We start from the raw sequence: 18,296 nt of genomic DNA on the forward strand, positions 1-18,296 counted from the left end.
GCCAGCCAATGACAATGCGCGGCAGATTCAGGTAGTAAATCCTGGTCCAGCCTCTAAATGTAACACGGCCCAGAGCTCTATACTTCTCTCCCCGCAGAGTGTTTTTAGCCCTGCCTCGCTGTGCCGCCGTATAACCCCTTTAGCTCGGCGCTGGGAGATCGGGAAAGGGATAAAAATGATTTAAAAAGAGTCAAGAGCAAAACAGGGGGGCTTGTGGGGGTGGAGGCTCTCGCCCTGTGGCTTGCATGGATCCCCCGCCATCCACCGAAGTCAATATGCGGCTAGTGTCGGCTAAGTGAGGGAAGCCCGGAGTGGGAGCTCCACGGCGAACGTGGCTGTGTCACAAGGTAAGGTTTTTTTGTTATTTGTACTCAAACTGTTAACGTTTAACAAGCGAATCGCCAAACATAATCCAGCGACTGTCTAGCTTCTGTAATTACTCGTCTGGCAATCTGTCAAATCTCGTTTGTATTTGTAACGCAAATGACCCAACCTCGCGATGTTTGCGTTTGTGGGCAAAGTTTGCTAGCTTGTTGATGCGTTCACTGACGCGAAGCTCGTTGTGTACCTGATCGCGAACACGAAATGATTAACGCGTCACTTGTAAACCTGTAAAACAAGAACGTCGCACCTTTCACAAAAAGTAAAGTGGGCGAGGTTGTTATGGTATTGGGATGTTGCCCCCACTCCCCCCCCACCCAAAAAAAAAAACAAGGCGCACACGGTGGGTTGTCGTGTCGCGCTAATGTGATGAATTTCTCGCCTTGTGAATGTTTTCAAGTTGGAGGCCTGATGTGTAAACATTCAGTTGTAGGCCAAGCTAGTGTATTGACTTAAAAAAAAAAGACTGTCGTGCAGCATGCGGTTTGGATTATTCCCCTTTTATGCGGCTTTAATAGGCTTTGTGGTGAATTGAATTTCAGTGCATCAGTATAAGTGTCTTAGGCAGTCATGCGCCTTCCTGCTGGGTGTCTGCTTTCATGCACCCTTGTCTCTTGTTACCACCCTGGGTCGTGTGGGCCACTTCGGCCTGTTGTCTATAAATTGACTTTACTGTATGTGTTTATTACCAGTGTCAGGTTTTAATACTAGTCCGGACTGGGACTCTTCAGGCATTACAGTGTTCCAATTTGCTCAATTGCTTCCACATTAGGAGCAACTGTGGGAGTGTGTTACAGTAAGTCAGTTTTTATTGTGCAACTGGGCGTTAGCCCGTTTTTAATTTGTCATGTAAATAGAACTGATTCAAAGTTTATTATAAGGCAAGTAAAATGTACAAGTAAAATGCGTGACATTTTGGCCTATAGAACAAGGAGTGGCAGTGGGGGACAATTGCAAATGTTAGTTTTAGGGCGGCACGGCGGTCGAGTGGTTAGCGTGCAGACTTCACAGCTAGGAGACCAGGGTTCAATTCCACCCTCGGCCATCTCTGTGTGGCGTTTGCATGTTCTCCCCGTGCATGCATGGGTTTTCTCCGGGTACTCCGCTAGGTTAATTGGCGACATAGGTATGAATGTGAGTGTGAATGGTTGTTTGTCTATATGTGCCATGTGATTGGCTGGCTGGCCACCAGTCCAGGCTGTACCCCCATCTGAAGACAGCTGGGATAGGCTCCAGTACAAGATAAGCGGTAAAAAATGAATGAATGAATGAATGAATTATTAGAGCCCTCTAGACATGAAATAGCAACCCTATAGTTGCCTTTATACCTAAAATAGTAAATTTAAAAAAGATCTCTTGTTCTTGTCACACAATAAATGAAAATGGGGCTGCCCGGTGTTGGAGTGGTTAGCACACAGGCCCCACAGCTTGGAGACCCGAGTTCAATTCCACTCTCGGCCATCTCTGTGTGGAGTTTGCATGTTCTCCCTGTGCATGTGTGGGTTTTCTCCGGGTACTCCGGTTTTCCTCCCACATTCCAAAAACATGCTAGGTCAGGGGTCAGCAACCCCTGGCTCCAGAGCCGCATGTGGCTCTTCAGCCACTTTGTTGTGGCTCCCTTCACAACGCTCAAGTATTTTTTTAAAATACCCTAATGGGAAAATATATGCATTTTTTAATTAGTTTTTTTTTTTTTAATCTGACTTTCTGTGAGACCCTGAATGAATTGAAGTGAATGAGTTCTGACTCGTGATTGGATGAGCTCAAAGAGCTCACATGTGACGAGAAGCAACAATTTGGTGTAAAAATTTGGCGTTAAAACTGATTCAAACTTTCAAAAGTTTATAAGATATTGTTTTTAAATGATGTTTTGCGGCTCCTATCTGTTTTCCTTTAGTAAGCGTGTGGGTAAAATGGCTCTTTTGATAATAAAGGTTGCCGACCCCTGTGCTAGGTTAATTGGCGACTCCCAAATTGTCCATAGGTATGAATGTGAGTGTGAATGGTTGTTTGTCTATATGTGTTGGAGGGAAAGGGGTTGGATATTGTCTTCCAACCCCAAAGGTGATAATAGTAACGATGTACGATCGTAATATAACAACTATCCGCGGAATGATTAATATTCCAACTACCAATAATGCTAAATGTAGCAGTTGCCTGCTGCAGCCGCATTCGGTAGTCGAGTTCAAAGGGGTTATTTTTAAAGCACTTACATAAAAAGCGTTGTGTCTTTTGTTCTAGTGCACCCGTCTGCCGCGTGCTCTCCTGGAGAGTGGATCCCGCCGAGCTGAGAACCCCCTCTGAACGACGGCAGCGAGCCTCATCGGCGTCGGCGCGACGATGACCGAGCTGGTTGTCAAGTGGGCCTGTGAATACTGCACATACGAGAACTGGCCGTCAGCCATCAAGTGCACCATGTGCCGCGCTCAGAGGCCCAGCGGGGGTGCCATCATCACCGAGGAGCCCTTCAAGAGCACTCCGGCTCTGGATGCCGGCTTGCAGCAGTGGGACCCGCCGGGGCTAAGCAACAGCCCGTCCCAGGGGAGCTCGTCTTTGCTTATTTGCCCGGATTCCAGTGCGAGACCACGCGTTCGTGTTGCGGACACTCCCGAGATCAGTAGCAAGTGGTCTTGTCACATGTGCACGTACCTGAACTGGCCCCGTGCCATCCGTTGCACTCAGTGCCTGTGTCAAAGACAACAGGCTCAACAACAACAACAACAACAGCAACACACTAGCCATCAAGGACATCAGCAGCCACGCAGCCCCACAGAGGCACCCCAAACCTCAGGTTCTGGATGCCGTCCTACACCCTCATCCACCACCACGGACCCCTGTGAGGAATACAATGACCGTAATAGGCTCAACACACACGCACAACACTGGACCTGCACTGCCTGCACTTACGAGAACTGGTCAAAGGCCCCCAAGTGCGTGGTGTGCGATCACCCGTGGCCAAACAATAGCCTGCTAGCTGAACCCATTGAACTGGCGTCCGAGCCCGAGCGCCAGCAGCCATCTTCAAAATTCATCGAAGCGGACATGGGCAACAGACGGGGTGTCGGGTCCCCGGTGGGCGGCCAAGGAGTCGGATCCCCGGCGGTAGGTCTAGTCGGGGGTTGCAGCAGCAGCCAAAGGAGGTCACCTCCGTCCTCCAAACGCGAGTCGGAGGTGACCATGGACTTTCAAAGGATCGAGGTGGCGTCGGGGGCCGGAATTGGGATTAAAGAGGAGTTGGAGGTGGATTACAAAAAACTCAAGCAGATTAAGAACAGGATGAGGAGAATGGATTGGCTGTTCGTCAACGCTTGTGTTGGTGAGTTGCACTCAACTTCCTGCCGTGTTGTACACAGCAGCCATGATGGAGATCTTTTTTGTGGCTATTTGTGGCATTTTGAGTTCTACGGTTATCATCATCTTTCTCTTTATGTTCACTGCAATACAACCTTATGCTGCCTTATTTGGGCCTAAAGTCTTATAAAAGGCACAATCGTCCATGTTTATTGCATATACAGTAGTTTTTACAATCTGGTTTATGTACTGTAGCTCCGTGCAGATAATTCGTGTTTGCGATGGAGACGCACTACTCTACCGTTTACCTTGAACTTCTCTGCTATCGGCGAGTGTAATACTCGATAGTACAAGCAGCCAGTGTCCGGCCACCCACACTGTAGACTTGTGAGCGTGGAGTGGGAGGATAAACTTCCTTTAGAAAATATAGATATTGTTTCCCCCACTCGCCAATACATTTTTTTTTTTTTTTGTCAACCACAATCCAGTATTTCACATCATCAGCCTGGATCTACACCATCTACGCATACAAGTGATGGATGCTTTCAGGCCAAGGGGATTTCAAGTCGAAAAGGAGGTCATAGCCCAATTGTGTTGCGGACAATCTGTCACATTAGTTTGTCCTCTGTTGCTAGGGAGGTTACCGTGACACATGCATCCTAGCTCCCTTGTCGTGCCGGATAACTCGGCTTCCAGCAGGACCTGCCGCCTTTTAAAAATAGAGTGACAAGTAGAGCCGTTGTCAAAAATATATACGTCTTGAGCAACGGCGATGACTTTCAGGCTACGTTATTGACCACCTGACGTCGACATGCCATCACTCATAAGTGACAGCAGACAAGTCGTCGTTTAAGTTACAGATTATGTTTACGTTATTTTGTTAAGACATATGGTTTACTGTGTCCCATCTAATTCTTAAACCCATGTTTTTTTAAAAAAAAAGATTATTATGCTCTACCGAACCTTCTACAGCAGGGGTCTCAAACTCAATTTACCTGGGGGCCACCGGAGCTAGGGTCTGGGCAAGGCTGGGCCGCATCAGGTTTTCCAAAAAAAAAAAATGCATTTATTAAAAACAAAAAAAATTAAAAAACTTCGCCTTGGTTCCAATTTTCTACTATAAAAGCTCTGATAAAACATTCCACTGTTCTCAAATATCTTACTTTTTATTTTTCTCCACAAAATAAGATGAAAAATAAATAAACAAATCAAGAATAAAGAAAATCAATCAATCAGTAATAAATAAATATAATAATAATAATAAAACGGCAAATAATAAAAACTTAACCACATATAGTTGGTGGGTAGACAAATTATTTTTTTCAGATTAAAATGAACAAAGCATTATTAGAGCCCTGTAGACATGACAAAATACAACTACAGTCACATTTATACTTTTTTATTTACAACATATTGCGCAACTGCAGGGTCTTGAGACACATGCTAACTCGCAAACTAGAGAGCTAGCAACCTAAACCGTAGCCTTCAAGTTATTTCCTTTAAACTTAAATAGCCAAAAACTTACCACTTCCACACGGATAGGGAGGATAACCATTAACAGTTATTTAACCTTTAACATGAACATTAATCAAACATAATAATTTTTTCTGGGTACATGATACCATACAGCATCCATATCAAACTTGCGCGGGCCGCACTAACATTAAACTTTCATATCAAGGCGGGGGCCTCAAACTAGTGCCGCGTGTTTGAGACCCCTGTTCTACAGTGTTGTAAATGATGTGCTGATTTGAGTTTTTTGAGGTTCTGCTGCAGAATATTGCATTCATAGTAATTTTTATTACAATTGGGTAATTCAGTTGCAATTGGAAACTCAAGTACGGGGGAAAATATTAATTATTCCAAGACTGTTTTTCTGTTTTTTTTTTTCAGCTAAAATTATGAATAACTATAAATTTGTAAGGATGTTTTTCTCTTGCAAGTCGCTTGCCAGGGCGGCAAAGATGTTTGTGTGAGAGAACACAGTGGGTGACGCATCCTGGAAAACATCATATCCTCAACAACATATCCTCCTCCAAGCCTTTCTCTGAGCTACATTCCCTAGCTTTAATCTCCTGAAAAGTATGCGGTGATTGTAATGGCATACATATTCACAATCATTCAAACAAACCACTCAGTCTATTATTTATTTACGGTACGTGATACTAGGGCTGCAACTAACCATTAGTTTCATTGTTGATTTAATATGAAGCTTGTCGTTTTGATTAATTGAGTAGTTTGTTAGGCTGTAGACCAGGGGTAGGCAACCCACGGCTCTTTATCCTCCCTGTTGGCTCATATGGTCATGACAAAAGAATAAAAAAATATTAATGGAATTATTCATTCATTCATTTTCTAATGCTTTTTCCTCATGAGGGTCGCGAGGGTGCTGGAGCCTATCCCAGCTGTCTTCGGGCGAGAGGCGGGGTACACCCAATCACAGGGCACATATAGACAAACAACCATTCACACTCACATTCATACCTATGGACAATTTGGAGTCGCTAATTAACCTAGCATGTTTTTGGAATGTGGGAGGAAACCGGAGTACCTGGAGAAAACCCACGCATGCACGGGGAGAACATGCAAACTCCACACAGAGATGGCCGAGGGTGGAATTGAACCCGGGTCCCCCAGCTGTGAGGTCTGAGCGCTAACCACTCAACCGCAGTGCAGCCCGGCTCTAATCATTCATTAATTTTCTTCCGCTTATCCTCACGAGGGTCGCGGGGGTGCTGGAGCCTATCCCAGCTGTCTTCGGGCGAGAGGCGGGGTACACCCTGGACTGGTGGCCAGCCAATCACAGGGCACATATAGACAAACAACCATTCACACTCACATTCATACCTATGGACAATTTGGAGTCGCTAATTAACCTAGCATGTTTTTTGGAATGTGGGAGGAAACCGGAGTACCCGGAGAAAACCCACGCATGCACGGGGAGAACATGCAAACTCCACACAGAGATGGCCGAGGGTGGGATTGATAGGCTGTGAGGTCTGCGTGCTAACCACTTGACCGCCGTGCAGCCGAGTCTGATATCAGTATAGTTACATTTTTACACCAAAAAATAAAAATTCAGCATTAATTCTTGCATCTCAGATAATAGAGTCTGGAATTGTGAAATGTCAAATATATAGGAACGCCGGTGATGTAGTGTAACATTACGTCAAACAAAGTCAGTCACAGATGTTGAGTTTGAAAGCGACAGCGGCTGCTGTCCGTGTTGTCTGAAGGCTGGCAGCGGGGGCCACAGGCTCGCCCACGCCATGGCGGTGTTTTTTTTTTTTTTTTTTTTCATGTGGAGTGGTTGTGATCCTCTCCTATCGCACTGCAATGCTTTTGTGTAGATTCTATCTCTCTTTCTCTCTCTCTCTCTCTCTCTCCATCCATCGCTTGCAGCACTAGCCAGCTCCACATGACACGGCGAGTCCTCCACCCACTTTACTTCTCTCCACACACACACACAAATGCTTGTGTGCAGCCAGGCGTTGTCGTGTTGTGTGTGTGTGTATATGTGTGGTCTTTTTGACATGAGTAAAAAAAAAGCTCTGCCAAACATCACGGCCGATGCTGCCTATCATTATCATTCATTCACGTGACCGTAAATGACATTTGTGGCTCCCCCTACCGCAGGGGTCTCAAACTCAATTTACCGGGGAGCCACTGGAGTTAGGGTCAGGGCGAGGCTGGGGCCACTGGAACTAGAATCTGGGTGAGGCTGGGCCGCATCAGGTTTTCCCCCCAAAAAAAACAAAAAAACAACGCATTTATTAAAAACAGAAAAATATACAAACTTTTTCAGTGCTTTGGTTCCGATTTTCTACAATAAAAGCTCTGATAAAACATTCCACTGTTCTCAAATATCTTCATTTTTATTTTCCTGCACAAAATAAGATGAAAAATAAATAAACAAATCAAGAATAAAGAAAATCAATCAATCAGTAATAAATAAATATAATAATAATAATAATAAAACGGCAAATAATAAAAACTTAAGAAACCACATATAGTTGGTGAGTAGACAAATTATATTTTTCAGATTAAAATGAACAAAGCATTATTAGAGCCCTGTAGACATGACAAAACACGACTATAGTCACATTTATACTCTTTTTATTTACAACATATTGCGCAACTGCAGGGTCTTGAGACACATGCTAACTCGCAAACTAGAGCGCTAGCGACCTAAACGGTAGCCTTCAAGTTATTTCCTTTCAACTTAAATAGCCAAAAACTTACCACTTCCACACGGATAGGGAGGATAACTATTAACAGTTATTTAACCTTTAACATGAACATTAATCAAACGTAATAATTTTTTCTGGGTACATGATACCATACAGCATCCATATCAAACTCTTGCGGGCGGCCGCACTAACATTAAACTTTCATATTAAGGCGGGGGCCTCAAACTAGCATCCTGCGGGCCGCATTTGGCCCACGGGCCGCGAGTTTGAGACCTCTGCCCTTACAGGTTGTGTTCAAAATGCTTGGGAGATAACGGAATACAGATGTACTCGATCATTAGACAGATTTTTTTCCGTTATGCCTCGCCAGCCAATGCATTCATGATCCTTAAGTCCCGCCTGTACCCCTGCAAAGACATTGTGTTTGGTGGCGGCCATGTTTTTTTTTTATTGTTTACGTTTTACACACATGTTTGTTATTCCCTTGTGGTGGTGATTCGACTAAAAACACTGAAGTCGCAGTGAGTGTTTTGTAGTGCATTGAGCTGTGGGAGAAATTCCAAGTCAGTCTGATTCGTGGGGGGAGGGGTGGTGTGGGTGGGGGGTCAAACTTGTCGAAATATATATATGTCAAAAATCAGTAGGGGTGCATGTGTCACTTTCACCCTTTTTGTGTGAAGCCGTTCAGGAGTAATTAGCTTACAAACCCCATGCTGTGTCCTCGTTTTTCATCACATGACTGCAGATTTGTGTACCTAATGAAGTGGCCAGTGAGTATACCGTATATCTGAGCCAGTCACTTCCTCTTTTATTCAACCAATAATGCAAAAGCACAGCAATGTAAAGCGGGCACATGCGTTTTTATACTGAAGTGCATTCATCGAAGTCACTCTCACTGCGAGCGTGGATGCTCTATAAATTATAGAGGCAACATAACGCTGGGCGTTATTCCCCTGGTCTTTAAAGTAATGGAAGTGGTCCAGATGTTGGAGCTGCCACAGCCACATTGCAATCTCTGTTTTAGAGATTGAACACGGTCCTCAGACATGGTTGGAGAAACATTCACTAATTTGTCAGCAACATTCAAGCTAGGCCACAAAAGACAATTGTTTCCTGTCGTCTGTGAACCAAGGTGTGGTGGAGGGTGACCTGGCAGCCGTGGAGATCTACAAAACCTCAGGAGGCGACATCGCCAGGCAGCTGACGTCCGACGAGGTGCACCTGTTGAATCGCCCGTCTGCGTTCGACGTGGGCTTCACGCTGGTTCACCTCGCCATCCGCTTCCAGAGACAGGACATGCTGGCGGTGCTGCTCACCGAGGTGAGTCAAGAAGGCCAACGCTATGCTTGTGTGTGGTGGGTTTGAGCCTGAGGCGCACGGAAGCTTTGCTTCCTGACGGCACCGTTATCCGAGATTATCTGTAGGCGCACACCTCTCCTCCCATGGCCCACTTTTCCGTCTCCGAGTCAGTGAGGCGTCGGAGCATGCCTCCGAATATTCCTGAACATTTATTGCATGCTGACTATTTTTTTTCCCAGATCCGATAAATCAAATTAGTGGAAACCATTAAAGAGCACTTGTAAGCATTTAGACTCCCAGCAACGCTGGTAAATTATGTCGCAGCCTTTTATTTCATCATTCTAATTATCATAATTGTCCATTTCAAACTTTTAATTAAGAGCCAAGCAGGGTCGCCACACTTCAGCGGCTGCTTTATTAGTAAGATATTCCCAGCTAATGATATCCACTGCAAAAGCTGTGGAAAAAACTAAATTAGGACAACTTAACATTATCTACTGTACTGTGTGTACAGTAGATCTACAGTATTCTTTACTGGCTGGCGACCAGTCCACCCAAAGTCAGCTGGGATAGGCTCCAGCATACCCCCACGACCCTAATGAGGACAAGCGGCATAACTAATGAATGAATGGATGATCTATGAGACCAAATATGAATGAATATGAATAATTTTTTTAGTCATCTCGTTTTTTTGTCGGGGGGGGGGGGGGGGGGAGGTTGCTGTTGAAAACTAGGAAAAATTATTCAACACTGGTTTAGCGAAGCATGCTTATTTTAGTTTATTTTAGTTTATTTTAGTTCAGTTTAGTTTAGTTAAGTTTATTTTAGTTTAGTTAAGTTTATTTTAGTTTAGTTAAGTTTATTTTAGTTTAGTTTAGTTAAGTTTATTTTATTTTATTTTATTTTATTTTATTTTATTTTATTTTATTTTAGTTAACTTTATTTTAGTTTAGTTAAGTTTATTTTATTTTTGTTTATTTTAGTTTATTTTTGTTTATTTTATTTTAGTTTATTTTAGTTTATTTTAGTTAAGTTAAGTTTATTTTAGTTTAGTTAAGTTTATTTTATTTTTGTTTATTTAATTTTATTTAATTTTATTTTATTTTATTTTATTTTAGTTTATTTTAGTTTATTTTATTTTCGTTTAGTTAAGTTTATTTTATTTTATTTTCGTTTAGTTTAGTTAAGTTAAGTTAAGTTTATTTTATTTTAGTTTTGCTAAGTTTATTTTAGTTTAGTTTAGTTAAGTTTATTTTAGTTTAGTTTAGTTAAGTTTATTCTAGTTTAGTTAAGTTTATTTTATTTTATTTTTAGTTTTTTTTTTTTACAAAAATATAAAAAAATGAAACCCCCTCCATTTCCCCCGCAGGTGTCCCAACAGGCCGCCAAGTGCATCCCGGCCATGGTGTGTCCCGAGTTGACGGAGCAGATCCGCCGCGAAGTGGCCGCCTCCCTCCATCAGCGCAAAGGCGACTTCACCTGCTACTTCCTCACCGACCTGGTGACCTTCACACTGCCTGCAGGTCAGTGCAGTAAGAAGCTAGCTAAAACAACAACACGCTATTCGAATGTGAGGTCAAGACAACGACGTTGTGCATTTTCTGCCTCTCTTCATCACTTCTGGCCTGTTAAGAAAGCCGTCTTACGTTTCCGGCTGTCTGTCTGGAGCATTGTTCTTGTAGAATGTACCAGAACAACGAAAGAAGAACGCTATACTTTGGGGTTTTGTCATGTCTCCTTTTCAAATTGTCTCAACTTGCAGCGTCTGGTTTAGTCGGCTAGCCGGAGCCAAGGATGGGTTGAGCAGCGTGTTGCAGGACAATAACGACCTTGGCTTCAGGCCACGGCAGAGAGCCGCTCTGTTCGGTCGCACACAGTCAATGCATTCATTTCTTTTTAGACGAAGAATTAGCTACTGTGTTGACAAGAGCCCGGAGCATTCACAGAAAGCCAGCGGTTATTGTGGAGAGAACAAAAACATGATGGCTTGACTTGGAATGAGCATGAGCATAAGCATTGCTGGTGTGAAAAAATAGTGCAACTCTTCAAATAGCATCAAGAAAAATATCTGTCAATAAGATCTTCTTTTTTTTTTTTGGCTTTCAGACATTGAGGACCTGCCACCAGCGGTTCAGGAAAAACTCTTTGATGAGGTTCTGGACCGAGATGTGCAAAAAGGTAAAACATTTACATTAAGTGTATTGTAGCATTGAGTGACATGTTTCTTTTTTGATGGTCGGTTGATCAGTCAGTCCAGTTTCCTGTTCCTCCTTTTTGTCGCTCTCTTTTTGTTGTCTTGAAAAGGCTCATGGCGCGATGGAGGGATGATCTGCTCAGTATTTTCAGTTGAGCAGGACAGTGATAGTAATCTGCCACTGAAACTGCTCTTCAGGGACAATACTATGGAAATTCAATGTCTATATATAGAATATGTAATATAGAGTAATGTGTCTTAATCGCTGGTAAAACTAGTGAACATGTCCAAGGAGTGAATATTTGGTGTCACCACATCCTCTTGGTCATGGAATTGACCAAAGTTGCAGATGTTTTTCATTCGAACCTGCAATTAAAGCCTGTGCTTTGTTTGTGTCAGAAAACATGACATTATCATTACTGACATCTAGTGGCCAGTATAGAACACTACACATCATCCCAGCTTGTTTGAATGCATCTATAATTGTATTTGAATTAATTTATGCACTTATATAGTTGTAAATGCTTAATTTAGACAAAAAGATAATATTTATAATATTAATTTATATTAATATTTATTTTTTTTATAAATATGTATGTCACGATTAATTTTTAATATTAATATATTTGCTTAAATATGCACATTTTTGACAACCGTGAAACAGCACGATTTTAGAATGAAGTTCTGAAAGTTTTTGCATGATACTGTATTTGGATTATTACTCTGAGGGAGGGAAACCAGTTCCAAGATGATGGTGGTCTGCCCACCCTGACACACACACACGCGCACAATTCTTACCTATCGTCTTGGTCATGGAATTGACCAAAGTTGCAGATGTTTTTCATTCGAACCTGCAATTAAAGCCTGTGCTTGTTTGTGTCACAGAACATGACATCATTACTGACATCTAGTGGCCAGTATAGAACACTACACATCATCCCAGCATGTTTGAATGCGTCTATAATTGTATTTGAATTAATTTATGCACTTATATAGTTGAAAATGCTTAATTTAGACGAATAGATAATATTTTTAATATTAATTTATATTAATATTTATATATTTTATAAATATTTATATCAAGATTAATTTATAATATTAATATATTTGCTTAAATATGCATATTTTTGACAACCTTGAAACAGCACGATTTTAGAATGAAGCTGTGAAAGTTTTTGCATGATACTGTATTTGGATTATTGCTCTGACGGAGGGAAACCAGTTCCAAGATGATGGTGGTCTGCCCACCCTGACACACACACACACACACACACACACACACTCATCCTTCACTGCAAAGCATGCCAAGTATTTGCAGCGGTTTATGACTTCCCTTCTTGCCAAAACTCCTCAGTCCTCCCGACGGCCGCCCCCCCGCCTTACAACATTCAGCCCTAATCAGCCAAATTGGGCTTGGGAGCGGTTTTACCTTCAACACTCAAAACACAAAAACACATAGAAGACATTGCTTTAATGCAACACCGTATTTGACATGCGTCCTGCAGACTTGGGCTTCTTTAGATGATCTAAAGATCACATCAGACCTCACTTTTGGCAGAAACACAATTTGGACAGAAAACAGCACTGCCCCCCCCCCACATTTTAGATTAATGGATTAGTTTTAAATCTGATCATGTGACCATGTAAACCGCTCGCAGACTGTCGGCACTTTGCAGGACAAATTCACCCCCCCTGCTCTCCACTCCCCGGACCACCTTCGGTGCTTAGTAGCCATGTCATGGAGAGCTGATGCACCAAACAGCCTTGTTAGCAGTCTTGTTAGCTTGTTGTCGCTATGACGCACTCAGAAAGGTCAGCTATTAAATAAATACACGCCAGACACAAGCAGATCAACACAATGTGCTTGTTGTCTTCCTACAAGGTCACATGTTCCCCCCGCCCCCGTTACAACCCCCCCCGTGTGGCCTGCGCGCTAACCAATCGGCCCACTTAAGTCAAACTTTTTTTTTTTAACACTTAATTTTATATTTTTTATTATTTTAACAATTTTATTTGTCATTTTTGTTTTTATTTTTTACACTTTTGTTCAAGTTGGTTTTATATACAATATATTTTATATTATATTGGTGATTATATGGTTTTATCTAAACCATATCTATTGTACATAAAAATATTTATTTCATCAATTTATTTACTTTGTTTATATTTTATACTTTTAAGTCAAACCAGGCAAAAGTGATTTATTAAAATTGAAGTCAAAATTAAAATTAAAGTTAAAATTAAAAAAGTTAAAATTAAATCATAATTTAAAATTAAATAAATTAAAAATAAAATTTACAATTAAATAAATTAAAAATAAAATTTACAATTAAATAAATATTAAATAAAATTTTAAATTTAATAAATTTAAAATAAAATTTTAAATTGAATTAAAATAAAATTTATTTTAATTACACTTTTAAATCTTTCAAATCATGAAAACACAAATACATCCAAAGTGCGTTTTAGAAAAATGTATTATGACATTATATCTAGGAAAGGAGGAAACGTGATCATCATGCAAACATATAGAAAAGGGGAAGATAATTGAAATATTGCTTTAATGGACTTCAAAATAATTCAGACATCAGCCTTATATTTCGTATTTTGAAGGAATTTTTTTGACTTACTGTCTGTGATCCAAGCAGAATTGTTCCACGTCCCACCTTTTGGTTCCCAACCCACCAGGTGAGAACCACAGATTTAGAATATTGTTTGGTACCTAGACCTTTTCCTCAAAATATCCACCCCCCACGATGAAAGGATACACATTCAGCAAATAGAGACAAATATAATAATATATTATTATTATTATTATTTAATAAGTTCAAGAGAGAAATAGTTCCGAAAGAGAATCCACTTCCTGTCCTGCTGACTGCAGCCAGAGCTTGCTTGTGCGTCGGGGGAATATGGACATATGGTACAGATCGCCATGGCAACAACATCACTTGGAGGCCCCGGGATTCTCTGCTTTGATGAAAATCAATCGATATACGTTCTGACCTTTTACACTCAGCTTTCTGCTTTCCCTCTTTAATCTACCACTATTTATATGTTCATATATATATATATATACACTATATTTACACATATGAGTTGTATTTTGCCAGCTGCTGGTGGTCATTAACACCTCAAATGCCATCACCTGCCTCGGTGCCACACACACAAACACGCCACAGCATCAAACCGCCTCACCTTTCCTCTCCTTCCTGTTTTTTTTTTTTAGAACTTGAAGAAGAATCTCCCATCATCAACTGGTCCTTGGAGCTGGGGACCAGGCTGGACAGCCGGCTCTACGCCCTGTGGAACCGCACGGCCGGGGACTGCCTGCTGGACTCGGTGCTGCAGGCCACGTGGGGCATCTACGACAAGGACTCGGTCCTGCGCAAGACGCTGCACGACAGCCTGCACGACTGCTCTCACTGGTGAGTGTTGATGGCGGAAAATAACAGTTCCTGACTAGAAAAGGGATAAAACGACTGAAATATCTAAACTATACCAACGTAAACAACTCCAAATTAGGTTGTTTTACATCAAAATAACTAGCCAATCACAGGGCACATATAGACAAACAACCATTCACACTCACATTCATACCTATGGACAATTTGGAGTCGCCGATTAACCTAAGTTGAAATATTAAAGAAGTTGCCATAAAGTTGTAATATAATGATAAACCAAATCACAGTAGCTTTGGTAATGTTAAATATTAAAGAAATACTATGGCAACAAAGTCCAAATATTACAAGAAGAACATGTAGTATGAAGATTCATTCATTCATTCATTTTCTATACTGCTTACGGGGGTCGCGGAGGGTGCCGGAGCCTATCCCAGCTGTCTTCGGGGCGAGAGGCGGGGTACACCCTGGACTGGTGGCCAGCCAATCACAGGACACATATAGACAAACAACCATTCACACTCACATTCATACCTATGGACAATTTGGAGTCGCTAATTAACCTGGCATGTTTTTTTTGGAATGTGGGAGGAAACCGGAGTACCCGGAAAAAAACCCACGCATGCACGGGGAGAACATGCAAACTCCACACAGAGATGCCCGAGGGTGGAATTGAACCCGGGTCTCAGTTCCAAATGTGAAATTTGTAAATAGTTAATAGTGTTTATATTAGTAAATAAATTGTTATTTTCATGTAAAACAACAATTTTTGTGTTGTTTATGCTGGAGCCTATCCCAGCTGTCTTCAGACGAGGACTGGTGGCCAGCCAATCACAGGGCACATATAGACAAACAACCATTCACACTCACATTCATACCTATGGACAATTTGGAGTCGCTAATTAACCTAGCATGTTTTTGGAATGTGGGAGGAAACCGGAGTACCCGGAAAAAACCCCCACACATGCACGGAGAGAACATGCAAAGAGATGGCCGAGGGTGGAATCGAACCCGTGTCTGCGTGCTAACCACACGACCACCGTGCAGCCCTTAAATGTTATTAGTGCATAGTTGCATCATCACCTCGTCGTGCCTGTCAAGCAAAAAAAAAAAAGTATGAATACTTTGTTGTGATTGGACGTTATGGATCATAAAAATATGTAAATACGTGAATGAGTCAACGTTGGTGCCACTGTAGCTGGCGTGAAGGCACCCTTGGTGGCGCCCTCAAGGGCACTTCCTCTATAACAACAACAACAACAACAGGTGAAACCAAAGCGGACTCTAATATCATTGTATGTGTGTGCAGGTTCTACACACGCTGGAAGGAGTGGGAATCCTGGTATTCCCAAAGTTTCGGTCTGCACTTTTCCCTCCGGGAGGAGCAGTGGCAGGAAGACTGGGCGTTCATCCTCTCGCTGGCAAGTCAGGTACGCTCATGTTAAAAAAAAAAAAAAAAGCGTCTCTCGTCATGAATGGCGACGTAAACGTAAAAAACCTTTCCAAGCACTTCCTCTTTCTGAAGTCGTTCCGTGTCCTTCACAGCCAGGATCCAGCCTGGAGCAGACGCACATCTTTGTCCTTGCACACATCCTCCGTAGGCCCATCATCGTCTACGGAGTCAAGTATTACAAAAGTTTCCGTGGGGAAACACTCGGGTACACCCGCTTTCAAGGTGACCCCCCCCCCCCCCCCCCCCTTTTATTTACATTTTTAAAAACCAACCCGAAACCCGACGGGCACCTTCACACCCCCCTTTCCTCTCGTACCTCCAGGGGTGTACCTGCCCCTCCTGTGGGAGCAGAGCTTCTGCTGGAAGAGTCCCATCGCCCTGGGCTACACGCGCGGGCACTTCTCGGCGCTGGTGGCCATGGAGAACGACGGCTTCGACAATCGCGGCGCGGGCGCCAACCTCAACACGGACGACGACGTCACCGTCACCTTCCTGCCGCTCGTCGACAGCGAGAGGAAGCTGCTCCACATCCACTTCCTGTCGGCGCAGGAGGTAGGGACGACGTCTTCTTCCACTTACTAACACTGCGCCACACTTAGTACTGCAGTACAGTAAGGGTGTACAGTAAGTGCATACACTTCCTGCATGTACTGGAAAAACTAAGTGTACAAGTCTTAAGTATAGAAGTGTGTAAGTGAGCGCATTCACCCACAGTATGTACTCAAAACCAATGCATCCACTTACAGTATGTACTCAAAATGCAAAGTATGCAAGTGTGTAAGCCTTTAAGTGCATGCACTTACAGTATGTACTCAAAATAAGTGTACATCTGCAGGTGTGTAGGTGTACTCAATTACAGTATAGTACTCCAAAGTCAAAGTATAGAATTGTGTAAGTACCTCCACTCACTTACAGTATGTACCCAATATAAGTGTACATCTGCAGGTGTGTAAGTGTACTCACTTACAGCATAGTACTCCAAAGTCGAAGTATAGAAGTGTGTAAGTATGTGCACTCACTTACAGTATGTACTCAAAACTTAAGTGTGAAAGTGCGTTCGCTTACAAGTTGTACTCAAAGTCTGTAAGTATAGTAAGTGTACAGTACAGTATGTACTCAAAATGCTAAGTGTCAGGATTCACTTCCAGTATGTACTGAAAAACTCAAGTGTGTATAAGTGTACTCACAGAATAGTACTCAAGCCTAAGTGTGTAAGTGTACAAGTGCACATTCACTTACAGTATGTAGTCAAAATGATAAGTGTGTCAGTACAGAGTACTCAAAAGTCCAAGTATAGAAGTATGTGAGTAAGTGTACTCACTTACAGTATGTACTCAAAACTTAAGTGTGTAAGTGGACTCACTTACTGTATAGTACTCAAGTATGGAAGTCTGTAAGTATAGTAAGTGTACAGTACGGTATGTACTCAAAATGCTAAGTGTCAGCATTCACTTCCGGTATGTACTGAAACACTTAAGTGTGTATAAGTGTGTAAATAAGGAATATGTAGTCAAAATAAGTGTATAAGTACAGATGTGTGTAAATGTATTCACTTACATTATTATACTCAAAAGTCCAAGTATAGAAGTATGTGAGTAAGTGCATTCACTTCCAGTATGCACTTAAAATAAGTGCCAGTAGGGAAATGCGTAAGTGTACAAGTGCACAAGTGCACATTCACTTACAGTATGTAGTCAAAATAAGTGTGTAAGTACAGAAGTGTGTAAGTGTATCCACTTATATTATAGTACTTAAAAGTCAAAGTATAGAAGTGTGTGAGTAAGTGCATTCACTTCCAGTATGCACTTAAAATAAGTGTCAGTAGGGAAATACATAAGTGTACAAGTGCACAGTCACTTGCAGTATGTAGTCAAAATAAGTGTGTAAGTACAGATGTAAGTGTACCCACTTACATTATCGTACTCAAAAGTCCAAGTGTAGATGTGTGTGAGTAAGTGCATTCACTTCCAGTATGCACTTAAAATAAGTGTCAGTAGGGAAATGCGTAAGTGTACAAGTGCACAGTCACTTACAGTATGTAGTCAAAATAAGTGTGTAAGTACAGATGTGTGTCAGTGTATCCACTTCCG

The 18,296-nt window shown here is 42.0% G+C and overlaps 1 protein-coding gene across 1 annotated transcript in view; it reads left to right on the plus strand.

The window, feature by feature from the left end:
• Positions 1-55: 55 nt before the first annotated feature.
• The window catches only part of LOC131108146 (ubiquitin thioesterase Zranb1-like), a 20,133-nt gene continuing 1,892 nt past the window's right edge, over positions 56-18,296 (plus strand). Inside the window, exons 1-9 of the mRNA XM_058058964.1 lie at positions 56-347; positions 2,623-3,697; positions 8,995-9,182; positions 10,531-10,684; positions 11,268-11,339; positions 14,582-14,780; positions 16,063-16,183; positions 16,299-16,428; positions 16,529-16,758. Coding sequence (XP_057914947.1) covers positions 2,722-3,697; positions 8,995-9,182; positions 10,531-10,684; positions 11,268-11,339; positions 14,582-14,780; positions 16,063-16,183; positions 16,299-16,428; positions 16,529-16,758 — 2,070 coding nt within the window. The 5' untranslated portion in view covers positions 56-347; positions 2,623-2,721. The remainder of the gene's footprint in view (positions 348-2,622; positions 3,698-8,994; positions 9,183-10,530; positions 10,685-11,267; positions 11,340-14,581; positions 14,781-16,062; positions 16,184-16,298; positions 16,429-16,528; positions 16,759-18,296) is intronic.

Source organism: Doryrhamphus excisus, chromosome 20 (genome assembly GCF_030265055.1).
Source record: "Doryrhamphus excisus isolate RoL2022-K1 chromosome 20, RoL_Dexc_1.0, whole genome shotgun sequence".
Lineage (NCBI taxonomy): Eukaryota > Metazoa > Chordata > Actinopteri > Syngnathiformes > Syngnathidae > Doryrhamphus > Doryrhamphus excisus.